Source organism: Ixodes scapularis, unplaced genomic scaffold (assembly GCF_016920785.2).
Source record: "Ixodes scapularis isolate PalLabHiFi unplaced genomic scaffold, ASM1692078v2 PGA_scaffold2__306_contigs__length_199485367, whole genome shotgun sequence".
NCBI classification, from domain to species: domain Eukaryota; kingdom Metazoa; phylum Arthropoda; class Arachnida; order Ixodida; family Ixodidae; genus Ixodes; species Ixodes scapularis.
The window spans coordinates 7,366,106-7,388,576 of record NW_024609857.1 but is presented as its reverse complement, the minus strand read 5'-3'; the positions used below and the strand labels follow the sequence as shown (position 1 = coordinate 7,388,576).

General features: G+C 45.7%; 1 protein-coding gene and 1 non-coding gene across 4 annotated transcripts; one reads left to right on the top strand and one right to left on the bottom strand.

Moving 5' to 3' along the window:
• Window positions 1-5,968: 5,968 nt before the first annotated feature.
• On the bottom strand, window positions 5,969-15,949 carry LOC115326396 (F-box only protein 22). Of its 3 annotated transcripts, none has more exons than XM_029987269.4 (3): window positions 15,493-15,949; window positions 13,864-14,038; window positions 5,969-6,905 (listed from the first exon to the last, which is right to left on the bottom strand). In XM_029987269.4, the coding sequence occupies exons 1-3, from the start codon at window positions 15,673-15,675 to the stop codon at window positions 6,100-6,102; spliced, it is 1,164 nt and encodes a 387-aa protein (XP_029843129.3). In that variant the 5' UTR covers window positions 15,676-15,949; the 3' UTR covers window positions 5,969-6,099. The 3 variants fall into 3 exon arrangements, with proteins under 3 accessions (XP_029843129.3, XP_042147616.1, XP_042147617.1); XM_042291682.1 differs by having other exon boundaries at window positions 13,819-14,038; window positions 15,493-15,745; XM_042291683.1 differs by lacking the exon at window positions 15,493-15,949 and adding an exon at window positions 10,377-10,449 and having other exon boundaries at window positions 13,864-13,893.
• Window positions 15,950-21,524: 5,575 nt separating this feature from the next.
• On the top strand, window positions 21,525-21,597 carry Trnar-ucg. Its single transcript has one exon. It is a non-coding gene; the product is annotated as a tRNA-Arg (tRNA).
• Window positions 21,598-22,471: the final 874 nt, after the last annotated feature.

Here is a 22,471-nt window from a genome sequence, read left to right as displayed (position 1 = left end):
GCTACAGCTTTAAACAAATATTTCTCTTTCATACTATCAAACGAAAGCGTTGATCATATACCTATATAGTTTGCCTTGCTCTGGTTTTGAGCCCATGGCCCCCATTGACACTAACATTTCTGCTTCCAGAATACTTTGACCTATAGGTTTAAAACTCTCATCATCTTGTGGTCCAGACAATATTAGCCCCAAAATTCTTAGCAACACCAAAGTAATATCTAGTGAATTCCTCACATTCATATTTTCTTAGTCATTACAGCAGTATTGCCTATACTCTGTTTCACCTCCAGTTCGAGCACAGCGGACGCTAGGAGCTATCCCAGCCAATCCAGCGTTGAGAGAGTGTCATGTACGTGACCTTGAGCTCCCTGCGTCGCTCTGGCCAACTGAAAGGTCACACGACTTTCTCCCGACGCTGGATCGGCTGGGATAGCTCGTGGCATCCAGTGTGCTCGGACTGAAGGTGGAACGGCGTATACCATTGGACTGGAAGCTGGGGAAGGTCATTCCGGTCTTTAAAAGCGGTGATCGTGTGCTGGCTTCAAACTATCATTCCATATCATATTTAGAAGCCAATCATATTTTTTACAATCATCAACATGAATTTCGTAGGGGTTTTTCATGCGAGACGTAACTGTTTGAACTCAAACACAAGTTAGTCACTAACCTTGACTCGCAGGGCCAAACCGGTGCTGTATTCCTCGACTTCTCGAAGGCATTCGACAGAGTTCCCCATCGCCATCTAATTTCAAAACTTTCTATCCTGGGTATCGACCCTTTGGTCCTTTCTTGGATTCGTGACTTTCTCTTTTCTCGCACTCTGGCTAACAACCACATGTCAGATTTTACTAACGTTATATGTGGGGTTCCACAGGGGGCATTACTAGGTTCACTACTGTTTCTTATTTTTATTAAAGACTTATCAATTGTAGGCTTTGTCTCTTTGCTTACGATTGTGTCCTATATCGCAAAATTACTTTGTCTGATGACCATTTGAATCTTCCGAGTGACCTTGACCTGATTCATGCCTGGTATTTCAAATGACTTATGTCATTAAACATGCCAAAATGTAAAGTACTTCGCTTTACTTGGAAACATGTAACACCATATTTTTCGTATTCCATTGGCTCTAGACTAATCATCTCTGCCTGCCTCCATCTATAAATATCTTGGTGCAACACATTGAAACAGACTCAGCAGAGGCTTCACACACTCTCGGGTACATCAAAAGAAATCTGAAGGCGCCACCATCTCATCTCCAGAAAATGGCATATGAGACTTACGTTGGACCAAAGTTAGAGTATGCAGCAGCAATTCGGAATGCTCATCAAATTTATCCCATTAACCATCTTGAGTCAGTTCAAAATCGCACAGCCAGGTTGATTCTTAATGATCATTACCGAAGAACTAATGTCTCTGCACTGAAATTCCAGCTGTATAAGTCGCGCCATAAGATATCATGCTTAACCCCCATTTCATAAAATGTTCTATTATAATCCAATGCTTCATAACTCACTCCTACTTCCTCCTAGAAGAGCATCGTCACGACTAAACCACCCCCCCCCCCCCCCCCCATATCACATATATCTCGGATCACAAACTACTTCAACCAATCAGAGAGGGAGAGAGAATAAACTTTTATTCTGAGCATTTCAACACGGTGGTCTGTGCCGGATGGAAGGGCTTCCCCCTTCACGAGATCCTATATGCTGCCTTGTCTGCCTGGCCCCTGTTGACCAATTGAAGCTGATTTTTCAGGGCAGGGCTGGATGGACAGCAAGTTCATCACTCTACAGGGGGAAGGGTGGGGTAGTGGGTGGTCTTGATTGAGTCTACACTCGCCTATTTTGTGACGGAGGGTTCCTATCTCTTGGCACACTGGGCAGTTCCCACTGTATTGAGTGGGGAACATATGCGACTGAGTAAAAGGGGGTGGGGCAAGGACCCCGACTGACTTTGCCTATACGCTACCTGTTCCTCCAGCACTAACTTAGGATGCGGGGCTGGCAGTCTTCGCCTTTCCTTGCAGTAGAGTGCAACTACTATTTCCTTTTAGGTCACCATGGGTTGGTCCTGCACCTCTTCCATGGCTGTGGCCCGGTAAGTCAGCGCGCAGGCCTGCTGGTGAGCAAGTTTGTTGCCCTCTACCACGGAGTGGGTAGGTACCCATTCAAATTCTATGGGCTCCTTTGGGGGTCTATTGTTTTTGAGCACCTGAAGCGCTTTTCAGGACGCCGAGCCCGACTGGAAGCTCCGGAATGCTTGGTGTGAGTCGGTGATTACCCTGGTTCTGCCCGGCAATAGGCGACCCTGTCTTGTTCCGCAATGCTTCGATTACTCTTTTAGCTAGTGTATTTATGTACCAGTTTTATTTCACACACACTTGTTCTCACTGTTTATATTACTCACCAGCCCTGTCGGTGTAAGCCACCTGTCTATTTATATGTTGATGTTTTGTATTTTTCATGTACTTCCCCCCCCCCCCCCCGCTCCTTATGTAATGCCCCTGTTGGGACCTTTGAAGTTACAATAATAATAATAAGAATAAGAATAATAATTTAAAAAAAAAACTGCCAGCAACATTGGAAGAGTTTAAAAGCGGGGGTGGGGCCAACAAGTTTGAATTCCTGTGCCGACGCAACTTCACACATAACTTGAGCACAATATATTACATTTCCACTCGATCTGATCGGCATTCCTAATCAGTTTTATTTTCATATGTTCAGTGACAATGCAAGCCAGTTTAAAATACTCTTCTTTTATAATATTACTTTTCCGTACTTCTCACTGCAACATTTTCATAGCGAGCATACTGTTCCCCAGATCACGAGAGCCGCGCACAAGTAGCGAGCCTCAGTTTGGGCATCTAGGACGTAGTACGTAGCTGTTGTGCGTCTCGTACGCACTGCAAAATCTGCGTAAAACGATCCAAACTTCTTTCAGCAAGCGCTGTGACCCAAGGGGGTATCGGAGGTCGAGCGTGTTAGCGCACCGCAGCTCGTACAGCGAAAGGTCCCGCTGCCAGGGATCCCCACCCCCACCCGATTCGATCTGTTGTGAGGCACAGACCCCAGGCTAGCAGTCGTACTGTAGTGGCTAAATTTTCTCATCTACAGCCTGAAACGGTGTCGCCAGAACCTAGACAGGCCGATCGCACGCTATTTAAAATAGTGAGCGTCTTATTTTCTTCCGCTGCGCCCAAAATGACGACAGTGCATGCGATTGAAAGACCAGCGGATAGGCGGGCTACCACTCTTGCCTTCGAATCGTTCGGGAGTCGGGCACCTGCATTTGCACCATGATTGAAGAAACAGAAAGAAGCGACGTCAAATCACATTGACACAGAATCACTCCAAGCTTCCTTGCTTGTGCCCTTCAGCTCTGTGCGCCGTCAGTCGTATCAACGGTAATGAAAATTAACAACGCCTGCCGCGCGCGTTCCGCTGCTCATACAAACAACAACAAACAATCAGGGTATTTTGCTGCAGAAAGTTACTTCCGCCAGTTTTAGCGAAATACGGATTGGCTCAACCCCTGCTGAACCGACGTTATTCAAGGTATTGAATTTGGCGTAAGGGTAGTGTGTTTGGGGTATGCGAAAGAGACTACGGTATTGACTATGGCGTACGCCGAAATGACTACGGTATTGATTTTGGCGTACGCCATAACCACTACCGTAGTCTAAGCGGAGGGGTAGTGATATCGGCGTCCTACACCGGCTTCACCCGCTCCCGCGAGTGAAGCCACCGGACGGCCATCTTACTCGTGGCAAAATCACGTTTCTGCTAGCGTTGCAGAGGCTGACGGCAGCGTGCTGAAGACACGTTTTCTACTCGTTCGTCGTCATTCACCGAAGAAGTTTTTTAAGACCCTGTATAAGCGTTGATACTTGCCGTCAGGAACACATGAAAATTATTACGAAGGCGCAGTGCCGCAGGTAAACGGCACAACTCTTCGGAAGCAAGTTTCGCCGGTCTCGCAGCGTGATCAAAGCTTCCTTAGCACGCCGAAGTACTGCGTCTTTGTGCCTTCGCACGCTCGGATACCGATCAAGATTCGACGCCCCGTGGATAAAATGCGTGCTTGTATTGAAGTGGGGACGCGCGACACGTCATGGGCAAGCGTTTTACCGCCATTCGCTTCCAAGGGCCGCACGAGGCATGCGCTTGTCCAGTGGCGCATTTGACGCTCCTTGCAAACACAAGCGCATCAAAGGGGTTTATTCTTGCAATACAAGCATAACTTTAGTCACTGGATATAGAACGTGCATTGCTGGGAATTTCTATTTGATTTCTTGCACATAGAAATTCCCACCAATGCACATTTTATATCCAGTATCTAAAGTTACGCTCGTATTGCAAAAATTAACACCTTTGATACGCTTGTGTTTGCAAGTAGCGTCAAATGCGCATTGTAACCAAGTCTCAAGGTAGTTCCAGTCCTTTTCAGCATATTGCATCTGTTATGCTAGTGAATGGGCCACATCTATGGTCGAAAGTGTAGCAATACCATAGCTCGGGGCACGTGGGGCAGACTCGCGTGTTGCAAAACCCAGCAGTGACCCCGAGCTCGATCCCCCGCTCCTGACCGTTTCGATTATTTTGATTTGTGTTATCTGCTTGACGCATGTTAATACTTTTTGCAGAGACCTCAATTTCTCATCCAACGCATTAACTAGCCTCAGCGTTTCTCAAAGGAAGGCTAACCATGTGCTGCGCAACACTAAACATAAACTTGTTTAAGCTAGCAGGTTGAATATCTATTATGGGAGCTCATTAACGGTATGCAGTGGCATAGCCAGGAATTTTTTTTCAGGGGGAGGGGGGAGGGGGGGGGGGGGGGGGGGCTGAGGTGACTGGAATGTCCATGACTTGGGGTGCGGAGAAGGGAAAGGGGGGGGGCAGAAGCCCCGTAAGCCCCCTCCCCACCCAGGGGCGGATGCAGGAATTTCCAGGGGGGGGGGGGGGGGGGTCAGGTGTTGGTCAGCGTACCATATGCTTAGGAACCCCCTCCCCCTCTCCTTCGTTTTACGCCCTAAAATTTACACAAGCAGAAATCAAGAGGGGTCCGGACCTCCCCTCTAAATCCGGCCCTGCCCTGCCCCCCCCCCCCCCCCCCCCCCCTGGGTACACCCCTGACGGTATATCAAACATCCTGAACAATGGCATCTTTGCAGGAGCAGAGCGATTGGAGTGGAACCCAAACTTACTTTTATTAGCAAAAACTTTAACAAAAAAGTGATAGACGTTTACAAATCTCTGTAATACGAAATTAGAGCGCAGCTCTTGAGGAGGAAGAGGGGAAGGTGTGCCCGTCCTCCATTTCCTCCGCTCCCCTTCTCCTCCTACAATTCAGTTTCCCCGCTAAATTTAGCAGGGAAAATGACGTCACGTGACTAGGTGTCACATAATCTATGAACAAATTCAGTTTCTCGCTAAATTTAGCGGGAAAAATGACGTCCCTTTGAGCACTGTTTTTCACCGTGTTCTCTTTCGATCGCACACCTCAACTTTGAAGCAGCTACTTTGTGTCTCCCCCTCTTCTCCTAAGCATACTCTTGTTCCCTTCCAAATGATCTCCTGCCCACGTGCCCTACGTGTACGAGAATGCTAGCTCAACTCCTACCAGACAACAAGGCCGCAGCATTAGATGCTCGGCCACCTGCCGGAGGCCTTCGCAGGCACAGATATGACAAGAGAGCTGCGTCACCGTTCAGCTGGGACCCAATCCCCGCGAACACGAGTAGCAATAAACCCCCCGATGGGGCACTAGCGTCCAATAAATATTTGCCCGACAGTCTTCCCTTAAAGCTGCAGTCACATTGATCATACATCGTGCAAGAGACTCGGTGTTCGCTGCATCTGAAGTACCCACGCCCACGTCTCAAGCACGTTCAAAGCACGTTGCTTCATACGCACGTTCGAACATGTGTAAAGACAGGGACTGCCATACGAGCAAGAAGCAAGCCTCGAACATGTCCGCAGACAGTCATTCATACCATGTATTAGCAGCATGATCACGGCTTTACGGGAAGTGCGCTACCGAAAACCTCTGGAAGCCAACCATGTAACACACTTGACGTTAAAGCACAGTTCACCTTCACTTCCCCCCGAGGCCCAACAACACGAACACCGTCTTGGGGTAATCCGGCGTGTACCAGTTCACGAGGCACTGGCTCCCGACAAGCGCCGTGCCAAAAAGCCCCGCCAGCGGCACTCCCGGAAACACCCTCGCGAACGCGTCCGCTTCCACGTTGGGCGCCCCGTGCCACTCGGCGCCCCTCACCGCGTCGGCAAACACCAACCCCACCGTCGCTCCCGCCTTCCAGCCCCCGAACCCGCAGTCCGTCCTCAGCCTCCGAAGCTCCGTCTCGACGGCTTGCGCTCCTCGGACCGCATCGGAGAGCACGACGGACGCCGCCCGGACCCTGTCGCCCAAGAAGCAGAGACCGGCACAGAAGACGTAGTCCACCGTGTAGCACGCGAGGAGGGGGTCCATCCTGCTGCCGCCGACCGCGAAACGTCCCGGCATGAACTCGTCGAGGATGTTGCAGACGGCGCAGCACGTGCTGTCGTCTAGGTTATTGCCGACGAAGAAGAGCGCACACTTCACGCGCTCCAGTTCCTCTCCGACCGGCAGGCCGACCAGACGCTTGAGGTCGTCGGTGACGCCGTGATGGATCTGCCTCACGACGTGGGCTTCGGTCACGACAAAGGGGCGCACTTCCACTCCGTCCGGAAGCACGGACGGGAGGAGGAGTCCGGAGAGGCCCTGGCCTCGCTCCAGCTCCGTGGGGCGATCGTGCATCCCCGAAGGGACGCTCCTGGGGGTGCCCACGACACTCTCAGCGCGCCCCAGAAGGAGCTGGCAGGAGCGGGGAAGCTGCGAGCTGACGGCATTTTTCACTGCGCGGGAGGAAAGGTTCGAGAATATATGAGAGGAGAAATTTCCAGCATATACAGTTCACAAAAAGGTTGGTGTCTGCAAAAATCAAAGTCAGTAGTGAACTTGCGATTTCATGTGTTCTTCGCAATGCAGCGCATTGTTAATCAGGTCGTCAATCTGCTTCCTTCACTATGCATCTATGCATTAGCCTCTTCATTAGTCTGTTTTTTTCTGGAAACTAGAGTCGGGTACACCCATAGATGATGGAATCCTTCCCTCTCTTCAGTTCAGCTATTTCGCCGCCGAACCTGACCAAGATGAATGACAAGCATGACAAGATGCATAAAGTGTTCGTAAAAGAAGTCTACAGTTATGACTCGCAACCACTTTAAAGTTCTCAAAATAACTCAGTACAACTGCTCTATTGGTGTGCTACAACGGACACATTTGTATCGGGACATTAAGCGAAAAATGACACAAAAAACCAACACAGCCGCGAACGTGCTGAAACAAAAAAACAACCAAACTGAAGCAACCAATGGCAGCAAGTGCACCAGCACATACAATCCGCTGGCCGGGCAGCTACGGAGACGAAAAGGTCTAAGGTACTCCATGCTGGTTGTTGTCTTTTGTGATGGATTAAGTAAGCGGGATTTCACCTGCAATCGTTTTAGATTTTAAAATGCAAATTATGAATTTATGTACCCTCACGTCTGCCGGAGAGTTCAGATCTGAGGGATTGCAGAAGATCAAGTGTTCAATGGTACGAACTGATCTTGTTGCTTTGGCGTTTTATAGTTACCAATAGAGCACTCCCCACACAAGGGAGCATGGAGATTTGTTCATGTGAGGAATGACATAAAAAAAACAAAAAAAAACAATAAAAAGTTTGCATATTAAAAGCTCAACAAACATAAATAAACGGTTGGCAGCTTCTTGCCACTCAGAGTTTATTTATTTATTTATTTATTTATTTCAGATACCCTCAGGGCCAAAGGCATTAGAGAGGGGAGTGGGTACAATGTATAAGTATAAAGTTTAAAAAATGCAGTGGTTATTAGTACAGTAAATTGACTCTTATTTATACAATGTTAGCTATGGCGTTCTTGAACTGCTGGGGATCTTTGATTGTTGCTGTCGGGGCGGGAAGGCCATTCCACTCCACTGATGTGCGAGGAAAGAATGACTGAAAAAAAGCATTAGTTCTACACGATGGAATCCCGACTTTATGAACATGATCTAATCTAGATGAGATGTATTGGGGGGGTAAAATATGTTCGGCGCGCAAGGAGGGATGAAGAAACAGTTTGTGAAAGAGACAAAGACGAGAGATTTTGCGGCGGGATGTTAGGGATGGCAGATCAAGGTTAAATTTCATTGTACTGATGCTTGCAGTTCTATTATAGTTAGACAATATGAAACGAACAGAATTATTTTGAACCATTTCAAGTGAGTGTATCAAGTTTTCGTGGCTTGGATCCCAAACCGAAACGGAATATTCGAGTTTAGAGCGAATGAGGACCTTGTAGAGTAGTAGTTTTAGGGATGAAGGTGCTTTAGCAAAGTTACGTCGAAGATAACCCAGCATGCGGTTAGCGTTATTAATGACGTACGAGGTGTGAACGCTCCAAGTTAGGTTAGATGAAATGTGGACACCAAGGTATTTATAAGAAGATACGGCGTCCAAAGGCACATTATTAAGAGAGTAGACGGGCGAGTTAATATTTTTTCTAGAGACACGCATAAGTTTACATTTGTTAATGTTTAGTTCCATGCACCATGCAACCTCCTTGCCGCAGACAAGGAGGTTATAACGGGCATGAGGATGTATCCGTATTCCCCATACAGTATGGAGAGAAGTTTAAGAGAAGTAGGCATAGCTACGAAATGTCCCCTTAATATCTCGGCCAATACACTCCGTGCGACGTAACCGCCGTTCCGCAACGCAGCTGTTATTGAAGGCAGGCTGTGAGAACACCAATGAAACAAAACCAGGCAACATACATTTGGTACGAATTGAAGCCTGAGCGGTGCGGTTGCACTGGGTTGACAGTGTGAACTGCTTCGTCGTTAAGTGCTCTAATAGTTATGTGTCATGTTGTGGGGACAGTTTCATAGTTTTTCAGCTCGTTGTCATTTTGTAGGGCAGTGACAACGATGGACCCACGCCGTACAACGCAAGAAATTTGGTCTCCCGATCGTGTTAGCCACTGTATTGGCAAGGCTGACCTAAAAAAAAAAAAAGTAATTTGTTTTTCACTAGTCTTTTTAAACACGGGAAATTCATTTTTCAATCCACGAAAACACTGACACCATTGTAGAAGAAAAATTCGCTGTTGATTATATCGTAAAGTGCAGTTTGGTTCAAAACATTTTTTTTCTTGATATAAACCACGTCATACTAGAACAAAAGGAGCTTGATTTGTTTGGTTATTGATAAAGTTTTTCATTTGCTATAATACTTTAGCGAAACAAAACCAATAACAACTCCCAAGTTCATATGAAAACCCAGAGAGAACAGCTCCCTCCTTCCTGTCAATCTTGTTTTTATTATTATTATTATTATTATTAGTTTTGTGCACACGGTGCTATTGTTGCCATTGCTTCTGAGGCCGGTTCCAAAAAAAGTATTAAAGGTATCTCAACTGCACCAAAAGTGAGAGCCAATAAAAAAAAAATTCAGCGACAAAAAGTTATGGTTTTTGAGCTCAAGAACACTACGCAAGTTGCTTAATGACGGTGACTTTTCTTTTGGTATTAAACTGCGCCAAGCGGTGGCATAATCTCATAAAAAAGCGGCAAGCTCATGTAAGACAAAACACATATATTAACCCAGGCACGTAGCCAGGGGGGAGGCCCATGGGGCCCGCCCCCCCCCCCCCCCCCAAATTTTTCACTCTGCTGGGACCTCCTCTCCTCCCTTCCCCTCATACAGCATTTTGTCATAAGCAAGCCTCGCCTCCCTCCCCCCTCTCCCTTCCCCTCCCCCTCCCCCTCCCTCCCTCCCTCCCTCCCTCCCTCCCTCCCTCCCTCCCTCCCTCCCTCCCTCCCTCCCTCCCCCCCCCCCGAACCAAAGTCCTGGCTATGTGCCTGTACTGACCGACGTAAGATAAATAACCCATTCTGATATGCTTGCATATAGATGCCACTTAGTTGACGAAAGAAGTGGTAGAAACAAAATTCACCTCTCCGATTAGCACAGAAGAGCACCGCATTTCGCTTACGCTATGCACTTTTATTTGCTTGCTTTTTTTATTACTATTAAAAGCCAGATAAATTTACATGGATAATATCAAATTATGGACAAATAATAAAAAATTATTTCCGATATTAGTTTTGCGGCAAAGAATTTTTGTGACAAATGCGTTCTTGCGAAATATTATCATAGTAAAATAGGTATGGCTTAAATAACGATATGAATCATCTTGATTTCTTTCCACCCCGAACTCAATATTTTGATTCGTGGTAGATTAGACGCAGGATGTCAATACCTCGTCGATTTTGTGAAAAAGTGCAGTGGTTGCACCTTCTAGAAGTCGGGAAGGTTTCTCGTCGGAAGCCAGCCTGCAGTGTGATCGATAGAAGATGTTAAATTTATTTTCTGAACTATATACACCATTCCAGTATTTACAAGCTCTCAGCCCAGCGTGCGATCTCCCCAACCCAGCACGCGCATGTTCATCACTTTGCAAAGCGAGCAACTCGCGCGCCATACTCACAAACACTGAAAATGGAACAGGCCAGAAGCCTGTTTTTAAAAAGGTCTATGAGAAACAGAGAACAGCTAGACGACCTTTTATAGGTCTTCCCCAGCCCTCATGCAACGTCACCCTAAACGTGTCAACTCGACGAACCAAAGTTCCGTCCATGTGTGTTTCCGCCGCCACAGCTTCGCACGCGAAAAAGCACCACTGCAGCTGCTGAACACGTCTCACCGTCGAACGCCCGCTCCTCTGCTAGTGGTGCTACCATATCATTGCTACGGCAACACAGTTGCCCCCTATTTACATGGTGGCATCCACTGAATCGGTGTCGAACGGGTGAGATCGGACCCCAAGACTGGCCTGGCCAGCAGGAAGTCGACGCGTACCGGACGTTTTAGACGTCTCACCGAGAACGTCGTCTGGAGCAGAGTCGTTATAAAATTGGGTTGTGTGGTATGTTTATACAGCCTAGAACTTGGTCTGCCTCACAGGGGCGATGAGTCTCCCGAGCGGCTTTGGAAAGCGAGCGTACCAGGCGCCGTATACACGAAAGTTGAGAATGGCTCCGGGCTGAGAAGGCCGTAGAAACTCCCCTTTTGGCATGCATTCGTGTGTTCTGTCGTGTTGTAACTGTGCGTGCACATTAAAACATTTTTTTGGTGCGCCAATCGTATCGAAAGTCAGCCGTGACAGCGGGCAGATAAAGCAGATCACAGGTATGAAGCAGACGTAGCCTAAGCCTAACGTAGCCGATCAAGACAACCAGCTGTGAGCAGACTATGAGGGCAGCATCGGTGTGTAAAGCAGCCTGGAATTAAGTGCCTTTTCCGGCATCACTAAACATGGCCTGGGGTATTAAAAAGTCCCTGGCTGCAACGCTAGCCGGGTTTTTGCTTCAGTATGGAAATGTACATCCCAGCATCCTGTGACAGAGTGGTGCGGTCTGTGTTACGGGCCAATTTCATCGGTAAACACCGAGAATGTTATGCCAGCGATTGGACCTGGTTTACCTTGGTATCTGAGGTGACACTGAGCACAAACATTAAAACACCTGTGAGGCATAAAGGGGCAGTGCAACGATTCTTTCGCATTAGCAGTAAATAGTGCTTAGAATTAACTCTTTAGGTTCATATTTTACAAAACATGCGCCAGCTTCTTCTGTCCATGCAATGGCAGTTGCAGAGAAAAATAAAGAAAAATAAGCAGTGTTCTACCCTTCAACTCGCAGCAATAAAAAAACATGCCGCGTGATCTGGTGCCGATTTTATGCCACCAATGATCCTAAGGTTGGCAAAGTACAGGACACGTGCAGAGTCCCACAGATTGTTAGGGTTTGGCAATTCCCATCATCGCTGCGATTGGACATGAACCACTAACCAAATGTCAATCAAGGCATTGATAGTTATGAGTCCAAATCGAGTGCTCACACAGCGCTTGTGTACAACGCATGGGCCGCTCTTGATTACCACCACTAAGGGGAAACCTCCCCATGGCTTCATCAACAATGCAATCCACGTGATACATCATCAAGTTTCCCAGAGGAGAGATTAAAAGAAAAAGACAACTTTTGTCTCCGAGATTACACCGGAACAAGGGCACTTCTCGGTCATTGGCATTGCATGCAACCACGGATGGGTAAATACATGAAAATATGTATCCAAATACAAAAACAAAATAGTTTGTCAAAAATGTATTTAATTACAAATCTAATTACATTTCCAAAAAAGCATTTAAGTACAAGATACAAATACAACCAAATGTATTTGGTCTCCCTCCAAACACTTTTCCAAATACATTCCTCAAAATTTGCGTCAGCGACTTCAAGGCACCTGCAACGAGTTTCTGGGTATCTCATTTTAATTTTGCATCGCACACTCGGGAGTTAGTGTGCGAGGCTCTAGTAACGTAATAGAAATATAATCACAAAAAAAATGTAATCAGCTTGGGCGTGATAGGTGAAAAAAGTACAGAGCTTCAAGCAGCTTTGTTTGTCGATTACATTTTGGTATAGACCAACAAAGAACCGAGACGACCAAGACGCGCAGCACTAGCCAGAGAATTTTTTTATTGTTGCAACTCGCACCAGTTACGAAAATCTGGACGACCCGCGCATTTAGAATGTTCCAGGCAAAAATATGGATGGAAATCAGGCTGGAAAGCATCACAAGATGTCACAGGCACTTATTTAGCCAGTCTGCCTGTGAACGTGGATTTCGTCACTATTCTTGTCCTGGACTAGCACCATAATCACAAAGTCACTAAACGCTAGTGCTTGATTGAGACACACTGCATTCGGTGCAGAACATAGTTTTCTTCCTGCTCTGGACAGTGACAATAAATTTGAGGGATGTATTTTCGCCCACAAAATTGTATTTAATTACAATTTTATTTGAAATACCCACGTTTTAGTATTTAAATACACACGTCAAATACATTACCCAATTTGTAATTAAATACAAATGCAAAATACACAAAGTATTTGAAATACGTATTTCAAATGCTTGTATTTGAAATGCTGCCCATCCCCGCATGCAACTATACCTGCATCCGACTAGTACCAGTACACTTGTGTAAAGAAGAGAAACATTCCAAAGCAATAGTGGTGCACAGACCCTTCAAAAAGGTGGTGCAACAATATTCAGTTGGATTGTTTTTTAAGTTGCAAAAGCATACTAGCATTAGTGGCACCCAAATATACTCCCACACAATGCCACTGACCAAGAAACTTCTTTGCTGCAGTGATATTTCACCGATAAAAGTGAATGTTTTCTTTCAATCTCTTTTTCACAAAACTTGACGTCGTTCGGAGGTGCGGTGTTGGCAGTCTTCCGAGAGACAATACTTGAATGCGGCTCAGAGATTGAACCAGAGCATTGTACGAGCACTCGATCTGGGCTCGTGATTATCAATAGCTCGACAAGCATTTGGGTGATGGCTCGCGTCCAATGGCTGAAATGATGACAATTGCCGAACCCTAACAATGTCTGGAGCTCAGCGTGTGTCCTGTGCTTTGCCAGCCCCACAAAGTGGCTATTATGAACATTGGTGGCGTCCAGACCACATGGCTGCTTGTTTTGGCTGGGAGTTGAAGGGCTGAATGCCGATCGTATTTATTTCATTTTTTCTGCAACTACCCTTGCGTGGAGAGAAAAACGAACGCGTGTTTCATAGGCTATAAATGGTTATGGACTCATTCGAAGCGGTATTTGAGCCAAGTACAAAATTGCACCTTTAATACCGGGAGAAGCTGAGCATAGAAAGTGAAAAGTGTAACCTTGGAGGATGTCATCAGTGCAAGAGTTGTACATCGTGGGCCTACTACCGGTGGCGAAGACCAGTGCATGTCCGGGCTCGCACCAGGCACCACGAAGCTGAGCGAGGAAGCGGCTGGCCACCTTCTCCGAGATAACACCACTGGGTTCTTCGCAGGAGTCCGACACAGGCTTCGTCTGGACAGTGGCCAAGGCACAGACATTTTGTATGTTACCACAAACGTCATTCACCGCACAACACAGTCACCATCAACAATCAATAGCCATTTTTCCGTCTGGCTTTCACAACTAAAAAGCTGTAATGAAAACTATTTCTATGATTGAAACTGCTCCGGGCATAAACTTCACTGGTAAAATTTGGTATCTATCCATAATTTTGTCGAAGCAAAATGTAAAAAAAAACCTGTTGACGTCGCATTTGTGCTGAAGATTTGGCGCAGTGCGCATCAGCCCTCTAAGCAAGAATGTATTCGCAGAGAACTACAGTCTCAACAGTGAATGCCTGGATGGCCAGAGACGGATAATTTGGGGTTCGACTTTTTCAGTTTCTATGCCAGAGAGTTGATGCAAATGTTGATGGACTTAGCCTATGTCAGATTGCTCGTGTTCGTGCGGTCTGAAAGCGCTCCAGACGTCGTATACTAAGTATACAACGCTGTCAAAGCTACTAGCGTGAGTGCGTGGCTTCATCTATGGTCTTGTTTGCGGGAGAGCGGCGTGCAAATAACTGTGAGATCCAACCCATGCTCGTGCCAGCAGCTCTGACAGCATTGTAAATCTTGTAAATAAGAAGACTAAAGATATACGCACGACGTCAGGCACCTCAACCGGACGATGCGGAGAACTCATGACATTTGAGTTAAGGCCCGTTCACACTCTTGCGACCTCTTAAACCTGGGTTCCTTAAAACTTCTTAAACCAGAGAACACACTGGCGCCATCTATTGGGAAGCAGTGTAAACTCGGCGGTCCGGCATATTTCTTTTTTATTTCTCGCGCATTATCCTTTCTTTCTTGGCTCGGAAAAACTTTGGCAATGTTATAAACGAGCCTTTCTAAGAGTATTACGCACATTTGACCTCGGAAATCCCGCAAAACCTTCACTCTTGTGAAATGCAGTTCCAGGGTCACCGCATAGATGGCGCCACAATGCCAGTGTGTTCCCTCATTCTAAAAACATTTAAGAAGTTTTAAGAGATCTGGTCTCTCTCAGTCGTACTCGGTCGCAAGAGTGTGAACGGGCCTTTACCCTTTTCGGATGGCGCATGTATCACCAGAGGGCGTGTTAACCTCCCCCCTTCCCCCCTTCCCCTCCTCCTCCCTCCCCCCTTTCCCTTCCCTTCCCTCCCTCCTTCCTTCCTTCCTCCCTCCCTCCCCACTCCTCCTCCTCCTCCTCCTCCTCCTCCTCCCTCCCTCCCTCCCTCCCTCCCTCCCTCCCTCTCCCCCCCCCCCCCCCCCCCCATTTAGCAGTGATACACGCGCCGTCCTAAAAGGGTGACCCAAATGAGCTCCGAAGAAAGAAACACCTTGGAGTTTGGAACGTGAACGCTGGCGCCAAGCGACGAATTCGGGTAGAAATGCTGTCATCTAAAATTGCATTGGCAATAATAACGAACATTTCGTGTAGCTTACCTCGAAACAATGCGAGAACTCAGTTCGTGAGCGCTTGAGTCGTTTGACTATCGCACACCACGTAGAGCAGACCCTGGCACAAGTGTTGAGCTGACGGTGGTCCAGGTAACGTAGGATTTTCTCTGCGATATCTTCAGAACTACTCAGTATCACTCCCGTACTGTCACCGTCCATACCAATCATCTACGGAAAAACTTGAGGCGCGTGATTCACTGCACACTTTCCGTACTTTACGCACGGAAGTGGCAACAAATGACGTCACAAAAGCTGAGATGTCTGCTAGAGAGCCTAGATTGTAGAGAGGGTCAACGGGATTCATGTTAATGGTCGCGAGTGCGCATGCGCAGCGTTGTCGCATGGCCAGCATGGCCAGGGTGAAAGCAGGCGGAAAAGCAGACACACATACGCAGCCGATCAACGCGTTCGTCGTCTCGTCGCAGCTCGAGCAGTCGGACTCTGTAATAGCATCCTCGATCATCCGCACCGGTGCGCACCGGGGCACTGAGGTGCGCCCCTTCATCTTCGATCAAGTGCACCGGTGCGCACCGTACGTCCTCGATCAACGAAGCGCACCCTCCCGGTGCGGCTTTTCGTTGCCCCAACGTGCACCAAGAAAATCGGCGGTGCGCCGGGGGGCAGTCCCATCAGGCATTGCGGCCAGGAGCGGGAATCGAGAAGATGGCGGGAGTAGCAGACGCGCAGACTATCGAGATGGCGATCTTGCAAAAACGAACACGCCTTGCAGCTGCACTAGATGATTTCCTCGGGTCTTCTGACGGCGAGACGACGAGCTTCTCACCATCGCCGCGATTACTGGCGATTGCTGCGGTGGCAAGGAGCGCCCGAAAAGCACGAACTTCGTGGAAAGCGGCGCGAGGCGTTTTGATGACAGCGAGGTACGGCTATTATCTGGTGTTTCGTTTTCTTGAACCAATAATGATGGCCAACATATACATGTGGAATTGTCACCCGCTTCGTGACCCCATCGACAATCACGTCCACGATGTTTATTTCTGTGGGACCGTCAAATCCGCGAGTAAAAAAATAAAAGAAATTGACAGCAGACGGGCACCGTGCGCTGACCTACGCAAAATAAACGAACAAAACGCGAAGTGACGCAAGATGGAGCTCGCCGCGGTGCACCGGCGCGGCGCAGTTGTCCTCGATGTTGCACCGACATCGCGCTGCACGACCGAGGAGCGCTGTGCACTGTGCTGGTTTCAGGGTGATTCCGGTGCGAGTTGATCGAAGATGCTATAAAACAGGCTCTTTACTGCTCGCGTGGAACCGTGGCGCCATCTACAAGGCTTCACGATAAATAGAAAGCGGCGCGCGCGTTTCGGAATCTCTAAAACCATGAGGTTTCCTCCGTCGCGCGCCAATCGAAGGTCGTTCGTTATCTTGGTGTTAACTCTTGCCCACAATCACGGTGTAGGAAGGCTTCCCTAGACCGTGCCCACAATACAATGAATACACTGAGGTGCCACTAAGAGTTGTTTTTTTGCAATGCCTACATCATTTTTTTTTTTTTCGATATCGGCAAGTATAAACTTAAAAGCAACCGAATTCTGGGTAACTCATGATCACCCAATCGGGGTGAAAAGACGAGTGGAAGACTGTCGGTCACACGCAGAAAATTAATGATTCATAAATTCAGGTGCAGTATAATTTTAAGATATGTAATTAAAATACTTGGAGTATTTTGTATTTAATTGCATCGTAAGAAATGTATACGTCGATTGCGCTTAAATGGTGTAAATTGGGTATTTTAAATTAAATTGTGATTAAGTACAATTTCGGGCATTCTTGAGGTGAGTCAAATGCAGTGTGTTAAAAAAAATTAATGTGATTTAAATAGCAATTTAAATCATTATTTAAATAGTGATTCATATAATTATTTAAATCGTGATTTAAATCAGATCAGTTTTACTATGACAATTTAAGTCAAACCATAAAAATAAAATAATCTTGAAAATATTTTTTTATTTACCGTTTGTCTGTCATTTGATGCTTTCGAATTTAAAGGATACTACAACGAAATTTTGGCGCTTCCTTTTTGGTCTATATGTGTTCAAAGGAGCACTATCACATCGCACAAGCCAATATCCTGTTAAAAAATACAGGAAAAAGAAATTTACAACGAATTAAACGACATTAGCAAAGAGCACACCTGGATGCCGCTAACGCCTCGCTTGTAATGCCCGTCTAGGGACCTTGACAGGTAGTGACGATAACTGTCTCGCCTCCGGCCATGACGAGAGAAGAAAGGAAGGAGGAACTCCCCTCTCCCCGAGATTCGTCTTTGTGTGTCCCAGAAGTCGCCATTGTCCCTCTACAGGATTATAGAAGATTAACCCGTCACTCAAAATTCATACAAGAGGAGCCGCTTCGGTGGCTGGAACGACTACGACATCCCCTCCCACGTCAGCCCCGCCGCAGCTTTGCTGGTCCCGAGACGAACTACGTCATGATTGCGGGGGATGTCACGTGCTCTCCGTTGGCTACTCTCCGAGCGCTTGCCAGAGTGGGCCGTTTATAACTAAAAATACAGCCATCAGCATGGGGGTCTCAGCCCCAGCATTAGTTAAATCAAAAATTATATATTGCAATAAAATAGCTTGTTTTCAGGCATGTGACATTTGGGGCTTAGCAATTTGAGGGTTGCAGGTACAGCGTAGGCAAAGTCAGCAGTGCGTTGTGTTTTTTTTTTTATGCATCTAGTACATTTCCTTCAAACCTCTCCCCCCCCCCCCCCCCCCCCCCTTCCCTACCCTACACTCTTGTAGGGACATCCCTCAACTTACTGGCCATCAGGCTCAAAATACAAACGTGCGATTGTCATTTACGAATATTGTGGATCCTACTCCACCTATTTTTGAACACGATGAGTATATTTTAAATTTCGTCGAAGTATCCCTTTAAATCAAAGAATCATCAAGTAAGAAAGATTTATATAAAGATGAACGCAAGAAAAAGGAAGTGCTCTTCTCAACGGACCAAAGCGATGAACTTGATTTCTACAATTTCCACCTTCCACTTTTTTCATCGGCTACATAACATCCCACTGCAACAAAATCAGAACGCAAAGGGAACTATCTGAAACTTAGAAATAAAATGTCCCTAACAATCAAGTCAGAACGCGCAAAAAAAAAAGAAAACATCTTTATTTTTTTAATTACAAAAATCAGGCTGCTTTTGTTTTAGTATGGCGAAAATCGTATCGATAAAAAGTTGTTAATTAAACTGTAATTTAAAGAGTAATTCTTTGTTCCGCATTGTTTTTCGCATTGTTATCAGTGGTCGGACGAATTGATCAATCAATCAATCTACCATGTTGGGAGATGCATCTAGTGGTGAATAAACATATTTTTTGCTTCAGTTATTTTAAACAAATTAATATGATCTAAAATTTTAATCATATAAATTTGATTTAAATCGTATGAATTTGAATTAAATTAAATAAATCTAATTTATTTTGTTAATTTAAAAAAATTTCGGCGATTTTAAATATTTGTGAAGCTGCTATCTTATTTTTAGGAATTCAACCTTTCATTAAAAAAAAAGTTTTTTTTTTTTTTTTTGGAAGTGGGTGGGTGAAATTTAAAGATGGCAAACTACACTATAGAATTAAATCTACTTAGAAATGGTTTCGAAGATTATAAAGTACCCCCCGTTGTTTGTGTTGTATTTTGCATTTCAATACTTTTTCTCAAAATCATTTGTAAATAATGATTTCGTGTCAAATTACTTTATATTTCAATCATTTTTTTCCAAGTAATTTGCCTAAATTAAAAAACGGAAGCGTTTTTTTTTTTTTTTTTTTTTTTTTTTTTACTTTCCAATTTTGGGTTATGATCTCGCGATTTTAGCTAATGCGCGTGTGTTGGAGTCTGGCCTTTGACTGCGCTAGGACTTATGGTGAAACCAAGTACAATCAAGTTCAGTGAATGCGACGTGACTTTGCGCTCTTATGTGTGCATATCGATTTGTGCGTCTTATTAGTGCACTTTGAGTTATCGTGAAACCCAGTATCATGGCTTGTATGTGACGTCATCGTATCATGTTAGTGGTCACTCACCCCTGCTTGTCCAGGCCGAGAAAAATGTTCAATGGTGCAAGATGCATGCACCAGTCACTGTTGGGAAAGTACTTTTAAGTAGGTTTAGAGAACGCTTGTACTTTACTTGAAGTACATTGTCTGAGTATGTACTTGTACTTTGCTCGAAGTATTTTTGTTCCTGGTACTTTCCGAGGAAAGTACAACTTCCTACTTCAAAACACACCTTTCAAATTTGAAAACAAAAATGGAAATCGTCATGTGAAAACGCGCTATCGTCTTTCGAGACGTCATTTGATCATTTCTTTGAGTGAAGTACAAAGAAGTGCCATAAGTCTGAGTCCTGCCGTGTAGATCCATAGTCACGTTTGTGCGCGTGAAACATGCATACCTTTCGGCTTCTGTTGTAAATTATTTTCGACAGCTAAGAGCTTCGTCTACTGACACTGAGCGGACTGATGTCATGTGCAAGCCATGGCTGTAATCCCTCCGTAGACTGTGTAAAGGTTGGCTCGCCGAGTACTATGCATTGTAAGTACGGTGGAAAAAAAAAATGTTTTCAAATAAATTACATTTATTTGATTTAAATCACTGTAGTCAGACAAAACATATATATATTTATCACTAAATTTATATTTAAACACGGCAGATTGACTGGCCGATCCATCATATTATTGAAAACTATGTGGACGAAAGAATTACTCTGCATTTAAAATACACTTCAATACACAACTTTTTATTGATGTAAATCCCGCCATAAAAATGCAGCTCGACTTTTTAGGTTTCTTTTTAGTCAGTAAAAAGTTTTAATAGCACACTTTACGTATTCATTTCCTCGCAATGCGGTATTATCATGTTTTCAATTCTTATTTCGCGTTATGATTGGCTTGCAGTAAAACGCTCCTTAACTGCCACATAAGGATGGGCGTACCCATGGGCGTTAACTTCGGGGGGGCATCGGGGCTCGTGCCCCCCTGGTCCCCCATGGCCCGGGCCCGGGCCATGATCCTTACCGAGACGCTGTTTACGTGCCATGTAACGCTCTTTTATAGTAGTGGCATGTAAAGAAAATAACGGCCACGTTGCCTTTATTGACAAAATATATGGGAAATGGAATCCCAGCGTGCTTTCGTTAGCTTCAATCTCCAGTTCTGGCAAAAAGATAACGCGCAGCACCCCCCCCCCCCCCCCCCTTCCCGGAGAACTTCTCAGCCTGCCTCCCCCGGGAAAATGGAAATGGGGGGCGGCGCCTGCCCCCCCCCCCCCCCCCCCTGTTTTCAGAGTGGGAAGCAAGGCACCTGGTTTGCCCTTTTACTCAAAAACAAGTTGGTACGCCACTGCGCATAAGGAATACCAGTGGGAATAAAATAAAACTGAATATTAACAATCAATGCTGGTGCGCGTAGATGACTGTCTGCGTTCGTGAAGAGACGACGTCTGCTCCGGTATTTATCGGGACACCTTTTCATGAAAAAAAAAAAACCGAGCGACTACAATTTCAGATATTTTATTTAGTTTTGTTTCCTTCTATTAATAACCGACAAAGTTGGGAGCAAGGATACGATACTTTTGTCAGGTATTTTAAATTTGCCGCCAGTTTCAAGCTTCAAGGACAAGTGGCGCCATCTGTTACGTGCGGTCGCAAATAGAGGCATTTCGTCTGCTGCTTCTCGCGGACGGCGTCCTCTCATTGGCGAGAAAAGTTTTTTACCTCCAACATTTTATTCCGGTAATTGTAAGTGTTGACATTTTGGCATCTTGCCCGAACGGCTGGGGGCTACGTTTTCACGGAGTTGGAGCTCTCCGCCATGTCTAGTTTATTTGCGCTGTGCTTGCTGTGCGAACAGCCGGGTTCGGATGTCTCACAAACACCCGGTATTGAGGGGATGGGGGAGAAGCAATGAAGAAATAAACTTTGCGGGTTGCAAGTCCTAAACGTAGTCCGATTCACTTGATTGGGCACCTCTATCGTCCCGTCCGCGTGGCCTAATGGATAAGGCGTCTGACTTCGGATCAGAAGATTGCAGGTTCGAGTCCTGTCGCGGACGAATACAGTTTTTTTTTTTTTTCCTTTTTTCCGATTTAATTTTGTTTTTTGTTTTATAACATGTTTTCATTCCTACAAATTTGCTATAAATTTGTTCTTTTTTTTTTTTTTAATTACCCGTGAAGCATACATACACTGTTCGCGCACCCTTTCCCTTCCTCTGCCAAAATGGAAGGTAAAGCACCACTTTTTGGTATTTGTAAAGAAAATCAACAGATGGACACGGCTTGAAGCTGAGCTAGTTGGTTGATTGCTATATATCTGAGTTGGTTCAATGCATATATAAGCAACGGATGGTTTTCGGTGTTTGTCAAAATATTGGTGTTGTTCGGCGATATTTGATATGTTATTGCACTTTGGGTGGGTAGGGACGTGCTGGGTGTTAGGTGTTACGGAAAGGCTGGCGCCCATGCAGTAGGTATGCCCATAACACCAACCCGCACGTCCTCTCTGTACAGTTTTTACAGGTAGTAACAGTTTTACGGGTAGTAACAATAAAAACTGCAACCGTTGAAAAAAAATATATATCTGTACTCCGTTTCATCTTATGATGTACCGCAGTAAAGGCTACAAGCGCGAGCTCCTTGCTCTAGTGCACATCTCGGCAGCACAAGCTCTCGTTATGAGCTCGCCCTTCTAGCCTTCACTGCGGTACAACATAAGCTGAAACAGGGAGTTAAGGTTTAATTTACAATTCGTACAAACCCTTATAATGCTTCACGCTCACCATAATGCGACAATAATAGAGAGTTTTAGTAGATCGCACGAGTTACTATTTAATTGTAGCCATTTGGAACAAAGGCACGTATGACAATCCTTGGTGACCGACTGTCTGACCATGCCACCGCTGAGGGAGAGGAGGAGATGAGAGAGCG

What these genes read in the sequence shown, in the direction of transcription:
- LOC115326396 (XM_042291682.1), bottom strand. Translation starts at nt 15,675, where the DNA reads ATGATTGGTATGGACGGTGACAGTACGGGAGTGATACTGAGTAGTTCT. An exon ending in AGTTCTCGCATTGTTTCGAG is followed by an intron (nt 14,039 to 15,492) that starts GTAAGCTACACG and finishes GCCACTGTCCAG; the next exon opens with ACGAAGCCTGTGTCGGACTC. An exon ending in AGCTTCTCCCGGTATTAAAG is followed by an intron (nt 6,906 to 13,818) that starts GTGCAATTTTGT and finishes CCTCCCGCGCAG; the next exon opens with TGAAAAATGCCGTCAGCTCG.